An 11,260-nucleotide genomic window follows, 5' to 3' on the forward strand; every position below is an offset into this window, starting at 1 on the left:
TTTTATACTGGGGAAGGGGGCTGTACAGTGCAGCAGTACAGTGATTAGTGCTCTGCTGTAGGAGATCTTGAGTGCACACAAAGGTATGGTTACACAGCTTTCCAGGACTACTGTCTAACACTGACTGCAGTTTTCTATAGTCTAAACTGCTGATTCCTTTTTAACATACACTTTTTACTGCAGCAGAGTAGATTGATTGATAGGTCCACCACTTCATGACTAGGAGACTATCAGAGATTACCTCAGTCCTCATAATCATACATGGAAACCTGTCCGTTATTTCTGACCCTGGAAACTTAAAAAAAAAAAAAATATTACAACTTGTCAAATATATCTCTGTACATCCACGTACACCCGGTGATGCAAGTAGATCAGAAAACTTTGTATGACATTTCTTTGATCTCTCCAAGGGAAGTCACAGTGTACCGATTGATTGGCAAAGGAACAATAGAGGAGTCCATGTTAAAAATTAGCCAACAGAAGTTGAGACTGGAGCAAGATATGACCACATCAGATACAGGTATGTCACCGTATTCGGTTTAAAATGCATATTTGTGCACGCAGCGCTTCATCTTGGATCACCATTCTGCTGCAACACTTTGGTGCATTTTATAACAAGTACAATTGTAACCAACAACACGGATACACAGATAGTGAAGTTAAAGCTTCTGTCTTTACTACCTGTGTTCTCAAAAAGAATACTTGGCACTCCTTGTTCGTTTTCATTTGAACATGATAATTTTTTTTATTTATTACAAGTGGAGGTTTAGAATGGCAATCCAATTCAAAAATGCAACGTTTCGGTCTACGCAGAGACCTTCATCAGGCACGGATTGCATGGTATATTGAGAAAGAGACAGGTGGATAGATGTGCAGTGTTATGACCGCTATAGCGCCTTCCTCCTGAGAGGATGTGTCCGCTGCTACACTCCCCAGCGCTCTAGCGGTCATAGCACCGCACATCTATCCACCTGTCTTTCTCAATATACCATGCAATCCGTGCCTGATGAAGGTCTCTGCGTAGACCGAAACGTTGCATTTTTGAATTGGATTGCCATTCTAAACCTCCACTTGTAATAAATAAAAAAATGTATCATGTTCAAATGAAAACGAACAAGGAGTGCCAAGTATTCTTTTTGAGAAAATTGTCGATGGTTTAGTAGCCTACTCGAGCACCCGAAAAACTACTCTCCTAGAGTGACGTGTATTATCTCTACATTTACTACCTGTGTGACCGTGGTCAGATTTCTGTCCACTGGTAGAAGCTTTCTATAGAATGACAGCAATTGGAGATCTAAAAAAAATAAGTCAGAAAGTATATTGGAATATTTGTACAGTAGAACTTATTACATATAATTTTTGGAAATGGTAATACCTTTTACCCTCTACACTCGAGTATAAGCCGAGACCCCTAATTTTACCACCAAAAACTGGGAAAACCTATTGACTTGAGTATAAGCCGATGGTGGGAAATGCATTGGTCACAGTATGATTGGGTTTGGTGTATGATTAGGTAGTTAAATGTGAGGAATTGTGTGTTTTTGTGACGCGGGTGGCTTTTTGTTACTGCATGGCCAGGTCCTATATAACATGGATTTTAGTAAACTGCGAATGTGGTGGTTGTGTTTTAACTTTTTTTTTTTTTTTTCCCCTCTTGTAGGAGATGAAGGAAACATACCTCTTGACATGGCAACACTTCTAAAAACATCACTAGGTCTTTAAAAACAACAAACAACTACCCAACCTTTTGCTGCCCACCTGTTTCTGGAAATGCAGTCTAAAGCCATTGGTCTTTAGGACTCTGACCACCTGTACAGCTTTCCAATACTGTCCTTTTATGAAGAGCTGCTACCAGTTTACATGAATTTAGTAAATGTGAACTATATATGACTTAAAATGTACTTTCTTACCTGCGGCAGCTGAATAAACAACTTTTTGCAAAACCCATTATTGATATGAGAATTTGATGTTTGTAACAAATTCATTAGTTCTTTAGATGTCAGTATTTTTGTATATCATCTCCTACCTATTTAATGCTCTATGACAAGGTATGTGTGTAAATTGTATGTTTTCTGTTTTGTTGGTACATGTTTTCTTTCTCTATGCCATTGAATAAATTTTTAATGTTTTTTTTTACACTGCAAAAATAAAATATTTGCAGAGTCATCTGTGTTGAATCAGTAGACTTTGTTTTAGCAGCAGGTTTTTTTGTTTAGTATTTTGTGGAAAGTTTTGTAATTTTACTAAAAGTATTTCTAATCTGTTGTGTAAATATGGTCAGGTGAAAGGGCCCTTGCACAACATAATGGTAGACTTAATAAGATGAGTAAAGCTTCCTGAATTTTCCATGAACTGCCACTTACCTCAGGTGCCTTTTTACAGATGCCAAGGACTGTGCTATCTGTTCCCTTATCTATTTTTTTTTTTTTTTTTTTTTTTACACTAAGTAGGAGACTATTGATTACCGCTAGATATAGTTGACTCATAAATCAATTACCTTATTTGACCTAGTAAGGATTTTTTTTTTTTTTTAATTGCACAGTATTCTAGTGTTGATCAGATTTGTAGATTTGGTGTTATTTTCTTAAACCATTTATCCAGTGTTCCTTGAAACCTACCATTGCAATTGTACATTATCACATACATTCATTGCCTGCTGTCTGCTCACCCTGGACAGTACTTTGGGCATCTGTGTCGCTGGCATTGGTGGCTCCTACATGGGCTTTCGGTTTATACTTTTACAAAATATTAGGTTCATGACTTGGCAACAAAAGCCAGCATTTCTTAAAATTATATATGTAGTGTTGTAATGTGTATTTTTGGTGGTGAGTTGAGAATCTAGTTTTCTTAGTCAGACGTGTTGTACATAATCTCCTTCAAAGAAAACTGGAATTCTCGAAAGCTCATCAACAAATATACTCAGCCTCACAAAGGTATTGTCTGATTTCTTTTACTCATATGATTTGTAATCAAGTGCGGAGGTTGGCACTAGAGAGGATCTTTGTCTGCTGTCCTTGTATTTGCCACATTAGGCTTGCAAATGTAGTAACAAAGGACAAGGCCAGTGCAGTCAATGTGTACCATTTTCAGGTGACATTTCTCTATAATCTTCTAGAAGTTAAATGGAGCCTGTTGTGAGGATTGTGGCCCACAAACCACAAGGTATCCAGGATAAAGACTGGTTTACAATGATATATGTTCTTGGGGTTAATAGTTATGCAGAAAAGGGGGCAGTACAAAAAAACAATAGTCTGTAAAGAGTCTTGAGCAGAAGTCACACTAGCATACCCTCTCCTGATTATTTTGTGTCAAAGGGAAAATTATCATTTATTATCTATATTAAACCTTGTTTGGATGGACATCAGTAAAGCCAGGATGTGACATCATTGTGTTGGTAAATGAAGCTGTCATATTACCTGGATCACACACATCCTACAAACCATCTTTGTTAACCTGACCTGACATTGCTTCATGGTAAGCTGATTTTTTAATTTTATTTTTTAATTTTTTTTTAATTTTATTTTAAATCCAACTGGTCCACGGTTGCAGCTGATCTGATTGTATTTCTTGAATATACAACCATTTTTACTATGCGATGTGTTCTGTATGCTGGTATGCATGGTCCCACTAAACCCTGATGTTGACCTCACTCCTATAACTATTGGTGGTTTCGGTCATTTTTTACAAGGCACACTTGTTCAATTGTCACACTGGATTTTTATTCAGTCCAGGAGAGCATGCCCAAAGAACTGGTACAGTATCATATATGCAGTGACTGCCACACAGCGATCATTAAAGGGGTTATGCCACGAAACTACTTACTACATAAAGCTGTCAAAGAGGTTAACATATTTCAAAAATCTATTTGTAATGGTTACCTGGAAGTAAAAATACCTTTATTTGTTATTATGATGCTTGTTCGGCCTCTATTCTGCTCCACACAGAAGCAGATGTGGGAGGGGCCTAGTGATCAGCCTTCAGAGACTCCTTCCACCTGCTGTGCTCAAATAGTCCCTGCATTTACTGATCCCCAGCACAGCAGGAATCTGCTATTGTGCTGTGTGTCACCTACCAAAGCCCTGACACTGCTTCCTCTCCTTTTATTCAATGTCAATACATACTTGAATAAGAAAATACACAACAAATTAGGGGGCATTCCGGTGCTCAGCCTGACCGTGCGCCAGATTTAACATGCAAAGTCCAATAGAAATGTGTCACACGCCCCATGTTAAAAGTGCAAAAAAGTTGGTGCACTGTCGGGGCAGTGCAGGGGGCACCAGATTCATGAAGAACGTGCGCCAAAAATCCTGAACCTGGCGCCCTCTGCACTATACACAGGACACTGCACATAGTACACACGTACTATGTATTCTCACAGCATCATGGTCGGTCAGGCTGACATGCATGGCGGAAGTCTAGGAGGGTGCAGGGGAGGCAAACCCCACGTTTATCGTCACTCCAAAGTGACTTCGACGTGAGGATATGCATGGAGTTTGCCGTCCCTGCATTTTTCTAGACCTCCGACATATTTACACTTTACTGTCCTCCTGACCGACCATGATGCTGTGAGAATACATTGTTTTGCTCTACATGTATGCATTGATTTTACAAAATTAGGTGCAATAACATGGACCTTTTCAGTTGTTTTTATGACTTTTACTAATAAACTTTTGTATTTTTGTATGTTACTTTGGAGCCGTTAATTGCATCTTTCTGTGAAAGAGATAGAGATGGATGGATGGATAGACATGAGATAGATATGAAAGATAGATAGATATGAGATAGGTGACAGGTGATAGATAATAGGACTTGGATAGATAAATAGGTGACAGCTTCTCACATGTTTTGATCTTTAGCTACTTCCCTGCTAGTCAGGCACAGGGACCCCTTTGCAGGAGAGCAGGGTAGCATGGAGGGACAGTGCATGGAGGAGAGTACAGGAGGAGGACTGCATCAGGAGAGGTCAGAGCTCAGCCTGTTACTTGTGTTATCTCTGCAGCCTCCTGTGTGACCTGACTAATGGTGGAGGGAGGAGAGGGCTGCTGTATTGCTATGATCCATGTTATTGGGGACTCCTCTGTGCAGCAGATAGTCATGTATGTCTGCAGTTACCTTGTATCTGCTGCTGGAAGCACATGTGAAGTTAGTAAGCACTGGCCATCACAGCACAATCTCTGCCCCTCCTCCTCTCTCACTTCCTATTGGCTGCAGTGTGTCAGCTGATCTCTCAGTGTGGAGAGGAGCCATGGAGTGATCTGTAGTGCAGAGCAGCTGGGGGAATGCTTGTGCGCAGACTCGGCCAGATCAGCTGTTGCTCAGGATGGAACACAGCTACCACTAGAGGGCGCCAGCAACCAGGACAAAAGGAGTTATCTCAGTAAGGCTGCAGATTTTGTAATAAGTGTAAATGGTGAAAGTACTTGTCACAATACATTGGACCCAATTACAGCCATTTGCTATGCTGACACAATCCCTTTAATAAACCCAGGAGTGACTCTTTAGTATTGGGATTCAATGTTCTTTTTCTACAGAATGCTAACTCTCTCCAAATCATGATAATGCAGTCACTGTCCTGCATAACAGGACAATAGCGGCTTGTTGCCTGAGATCCTCATGACTGGTTTCTTTTTAATGACTTGTCTGGCTGGCGGCCATTTATTCCCTGTGATTATACACATGCAGCTCTGTGCTTTAAGGTGAGAGAATGTATTCCTTTCTTGACCTTCAATTTCTCCACAAGACCTTTCCATGGGCAAAAAAAATTAGAAAATGTACAGTATCTTCACCTTTTAGGCCACCACCTATCAAAAGTATCTGAGAGCAAAAGTATTCTAAGTTTTTATTTTAGAAACTGTTCAGGGAAAATTAAGGGGGTCTTCCGGGAATATGAATGTCTGATACAAAAACCCATAATACTATAAATGAATTTATTTAAAGTCCATTTTATGACTAATTACATTGAGTTTTGTTAGTTTGATTTTATGATTCACAAAATGTTATGGGATTTCTAAGGTAGGCAAAGTTATCACCAAGATAGCCGCCACTGGAAACTATAAGCCCCATGATCATTTAGTTTTCAGTAACTTCTCCTCCCTATTATGCTCTGCTCACAGTGATGTAACAGACTGTCCTGTTACCATAGTAATGATGTGTAACTGCAATCACTGCTCATCACCTCACCATACCTCCCAACTTTTGGACAAGAGAAAGAGGGACAAAAGCCACTCCCCCTTTTTCTAAACCACGCCCATTGTCCCACCCACCCACAAGCATAGTATAATATCAACCTTGACGGTCCCCACATAGTAAAGTGCCCCTTACTTTGGCCACCCCCCACCCCCATGGACCCGTATAATATCCCATAAAGCAAATCTGCAACATGTAAAAGCCCTCTTTAATTTTATCCTCGTTTTCGTTTTCCACTTTTATTTATCTCCCCAAACTTACACATAATCCTATCTGTACTCCTATCCCCAACCCTCCTCACATGGTGTGGTCCCTGTTCTCTATCCTCCTCATAATGTATCCTCCTGTAGCCTCCAGTCCTCCATCCTCCTCCTGTGGTCTCCTGTAGCCCCCTGTCCTCCAGCCTCCTCCTGTAGCCCCCTGTCCTCCAGCCTCCTCCTGTAGCCCCCTGTCCTCCAGCCTCCTCCTGTAGCCCCCTGTCCTCCAGCCTCCTCCTGTAGCCCCCTGTCCTCCAGCCTCCTCCTGTAGCCCCCTGTCCTCCAGCCTCCTCCTGTAGCCTCCTGTCCTCCAGCCTCCTCCTTCAGCATCCTCCACCTGTCCTCCAGTCCCACAGTCCCCTCTAGAATCCTCCTGTCCTCCGACCTCCCCCTCAAGCATCCTCCTGTCCCCCAGCCTCCTCCTCCTGTCCCGCAGCAGCCTCCACCTGTCCCCCAGCCTCCTCCTCCTGCCCTTTAGCCTCCTTCTGTCCGCCAGCCTACTCAAGCATCCTCCTGTCCTCAGCCTCCACCTGTCCTCCAGCATCCTCCTCCTGTCCCCAGCCTCCTCCTCCTGTCCCCAGCCTCCTCCTCCTGTCCTCCAGCATCCTCCTCCTGTCCCGCAGCAGCCTCCTCCTGTCCCGCAGCAGCCTCCTCCTGTCCCCCTGCAGCCTCCTCCTGTCCCCCTGCAGCCTCCTCCTGTCCCCCTGCAGCCTCCTCCTGCCCACCAGCAGCCTTCTCTTGTCCCCCTGCAGCCTCCTCCTGCCCACCAGCAGCCTCCTCCTGCCCACCAGCAGCCTCCTCCTGTCCTCCTGTAGCTTCCAGCCCCCCCTGTCCTGCTCCTGAGCCCCAGCCCTCCCTGTCCTCCTGTAGCCTCCAGCCCCCCCTGTCCTCCTGTAGCCTCCAGCCCCCCTGTCCTCCTCCAGCCTCCTCCTTCAGCATCCTCCACCTGTCCTCCAGTCCCACAGTCCCCTCCAGAATCCTCCTGTCCTCCTGCAGCCTCCTCCCACCTCCACCTGTCCCCCAGCAGCCTCCACCTGTCCCCCAGCCTCCTCCTCCTGCCCTCCAGCCTTCTTCTGTCCCCCAGCCTACTCAAGCATCCTCCTGTCCTCAGCCTCCACCTGTCCTCCAGCATCCTCCTCCTGTCCCCAGCCTCCTCCTCCTGTCCTCCAGCATCCTCCTCCTGTCCCCAGCCTCCTCCACCTGTCCTCCAGCATCCTCCTCCTGTCCCCAGCCTCCTCCACCTGTCCTCCAGCATCCTCCTCCTGTCCCCAGCCTCCTCCTCCTGTCCTCCAGCATCCTCCTCCTGTCCCCAGCCTCCTCCTCCTGTCCTCCAGCCTCCTCCTCCTGTCCTCCAGCCTCCTCCTCCTGTCCTCCAGCATCCTCCTCCTGTCCCCAGCCTCCTCCTCCTGTCCTCCAGCCTCCTCCTCCTGTCCTCCAGCATCCTCCTCCTGTACCCCAGCAGCCTCCTCCTGTCCCGCAGCAGCCTCCTCTTGTTCCCCAGCAGCCTCCTCCTGTCCCCCACGAGCCTCCTCCTGCCCACCAGCACCCTCCTCCTGTAGCCTCCAGCCCCCCCCTGTCCTGCTCCTGTAGCCTCCAGCCCCCCTGTCCTCCTGTAGCTTCCAGCACCCCCCCCCCTGTAGCCTCCAGCACCCCCCTGTCCTCTTCCTGTGCCCCAGCTCCCCCTTTCCTCCTCCAGTAGCCTCCAGCCCCCCCCCCTGTAGCCTCCAGCACCCCCCTGTCCTCTTCCTGTGCCCCAGCTCCCCCTTTCCTCCTCCTGTAGCCTCCAACCCCCCCCCCCCCCCCGTAGCCTCCAGCACCCCCCTGTCCTCTTCTTGTGCCCCAGACCCTCTTTCCTCCTCCAGTAGCCTCCAGCTCCCCCCTGTAGCCTCCAGCCCCCCCTGTCCTGCTGTGGCCTCCAGCCCCCCCCCGTCCTCCTGTAGCTTCCAGCACCCCCTGTCCTCCTCCAGTAGCCCCCCCCCCCCCCCCCCCCTGTAGCCTTCAGCACCCCCCCTGTCCTCCTCCTGTGCCCCAGCACCCCTGTCCTTTCTGTAGCCTCCATCCTCCTCCTGGCTCCTCTCCCTGTGGCCCCCCTGCCCCCTCAGTCTCTTACCTTCTGTCATTCCATCTTCTCCCCTGGATGCGCGGAGGGGGCGTGGCCAGCCGGGGGCGGAGCTCGCTCCTCACATGATTGGTGCAGATATCATGTGAGGAGGGAGCAGGGGCTGGTCCCGCCTCCTACCAGCCCCCATGCCTTGGCTGCTCTGCAGCTCTTAACTACGGGGGCTGGAGGAGGCGGGACAAAGCGGAAAAAGTGGGCGGGGCCCGGGACATTCTCTCCCCTTTCCGTGGCAGCGTGACAGAGCCCATAAAACGGGACTGTCACGCTGAAAGCGGGACGGTTGGGAGGTATGCCTCACTGGTATGATGTCTCGCCACAACACTGGCCATACTGGATGCACTGCAACCAACTGACTACAGACAAACATAGTGGTGATCACATGACCTGCCCATGGCATGTGACCAGCGGCCATCTTCTGTCCTGTGTCTGCTTTGCACCGAGAAAATAATCGGTCTGATTAAAGGGCCAGTAGCATTTTAATTCTCCATTACAGTGTATATCCACAGCATTTTCTGCTAAGGGTAGCGATATTTGAAATAACTAATTACATATTAGCTTATATTTTAAGGACCCATTTGTATATGAATTATACTTATTCCTGGAATACCACTTTAAGGCTGAGCTCTGAGAGCAAAACTATTGTAGTTGCTTATGGCAACCAAACACTTTTGATAAATCTTCCCCGCGTATTATGCACAGATTTTCTTGCAGGTATACTAGAGCGTAATCCAGTTAAAATGAATGTGATTTGTAAAAAGCAATGTAGATGCGTAGTCGTGTGTTTTTTACCTGTGGGGAAATTGTGATAATATAAAAATAAAGTAATCATAACACTGGTCTAAGGGAAAAAAACAGAACACAGAAGTCATCTGCTCAATTTTGTTACAGAAATATTTAACCCCTTAAGGACGCAGGGTATTTTCGCTAATTTCTCGCTCTCCATCGTCAAAAATCCATAACTTTTTCATTTTTCCGTGTACAGAGCTGTGTGAGGGCTTATTTTGTGTGTAACAAATTTTACTTTCCTGTGATGTTATTTATTATTCCCTGCCATGTAGTGGGAAGCCGTAAAACAATTCCAAATGTGGAAAAATTGAAAAAAAACTCCATGTGCGTCACGTTCTTGTGGGCTCAGTTTTTACGACTTTCACTGCGCTCCAAATAACATGCCTACTTTATTCTTTGGTTTGGTGCGATCGCGGTGATAATAAATTTATAGGTTTTATTGCGTTTTAATACATTTTCAAAAATTAAACGAATGTGTACAAAAAAGAAAATAATTTTTTTTGCCATCTTCTGATGCTAATAACTTTTTCATACTTTGGCGCATGGAGCTGTGTGAGGTGTCATTTTTTGCGAAATGAACCAACGTTCTCATTGCTACCATTTTGAGGTCTGTGCGATATTTTGATCATTTTTTATGTCATCTAAAAAGGTGTAAAAGTCGCGTTTCGGACATTTGGGCGCCATTTGCCGTTCCGGAGGTCACCGCCGTCAATAACCGTTTTTATATTTTGATATATCGGGCATTTTGGGACGCGGCGATACCAAATGTGTCTGATTTTTACTATTTATTATATTTTATATCAGTTCTCGGGAAAGGGGGGTGATTTGAACTTTTAATATTTTATTATTTTTTTACATTTTTTAAACTTTTTTTTTTTTCCTTTTTTTTTTTCCAACTATTTCTTAGACCCTCTAGGGTACATTAACCCTAGATGGTCTGATCGCTCCTGCCACATACTGCAATACAACTGTATCGCAGTATATGGCATTTCTGCACTGTATACATTACAATGAGCCACAGGCAGAAGCCATGTATCCTCGGGTCAAACGAAGACCCGAGGGTACCATGGCAACCGATCGCCACCCCCCGATGACGTTCGGGGGAGCGGCGATCGGAGGTAAGATGGCGGCGCCCATGCGCCGCCACGTTTGAAGTGCCGCCATCGACTTTGCCGGCGTCAAAGAAAGGGTTAACACCCGCGATCGGTGCAAGCACCGACCGCGGGTGATAGCCATGGGTCTTTGCTGCGATATGCAGCAAAGTCCATCTCTGTATGAAGAAGGCTCAGCCCGTGAGCCCTCTTCATACAACCTTCACAGCTCCGTGGCGGATATATCCGCCATGGAGCGTGAAGGGGTTAAAGAGAACCTGCCATTGGAATGTTCCTAATTGACAGGTCTTGCTGCCAGGACATGCTGCTGTATGATACATTGAGAGAGAGAGCTCTGTTACGTAATTGGGCACTTAGTCATGTGGCCAAGGTGATGTCATCTAAGGTCCTGTTACATCTTCAATGTGTACCCCATGTATGTATCTGATCACATGAAATCACAGCAGCCTCCATCGAGGTATGCTGTGTTTTCATATAATCAGATACATCTGCAGCATCTACCCCAAGTATGTAACAGGGCTTTAGATGACATCACCCTGGTCACATGCTGATTACTTAGAAGAGGCATGGGACATGGGGAAGAGTAGATGGAAGCTGAGCAGGAAACGCCCCCTCTGATGCCAGGGAATATAACATAAAGTTGCTGTAAGGGAAACCATTTTTAGCTAAATTAGTTAATAGGGCTATATAGGAACCTGTCACAAGCTGTATTTGTGAAAATGTGGTGATTGTTTCCATTTAAATACTCACCAAGTATCACCAGAGACCTCACAATTCTGTAATAAGAATAACACAGAGAC

General features: G+C 45.7%; 1 protein-coding gene across 3 annotated transcripts in view; it reads left to right on the forward strand.

Moving 5' to 3' along the window:
• Positions 1 to 2,166, forward strand: part of SMARCAD1 (SNF2 related chromatin remodeling ATPase with DExD box 1) — a 61,438-nt gene extending 59,272 nt beyond the window's left edge. For all 3 annotated transcript variants that reach the window (XM_072117830.1, XM_072117840.1, XM_072117847.1), the window contains 2 exons: positions 411 to 520; positions 1,661 to 2,166. In XM_072117830.1, the coding sequence (XP_071973931.1) occupies positions 411 to 520; positions 1,661 to 1,722 (172 nt within the window). In that variant the 3' untranslated portion in view covers positions 1,723 to 2,166. The remainder of the gene's footprint in view (positions 1 to 410; positions 521 to 1,660) is intronic.
• Positions 2,167 to 11,260: the final 9,094 nt, after the last annotated feature.

The sequence above is a fragment of the Engystomops pustulosus genome, chromosome 1, assembly GCF_040894005.1.
Source record: "Engystomops pustulosus chromosome 1, aEngPut4.maternal, whole genome shotgun sequence".
Taxonomy (NCBI): Eukaryota; Metazoa; Chordata; class Amphibia; order Anura; family Leptodactylidae; genus Engystomops; species Engystomops pustulosus.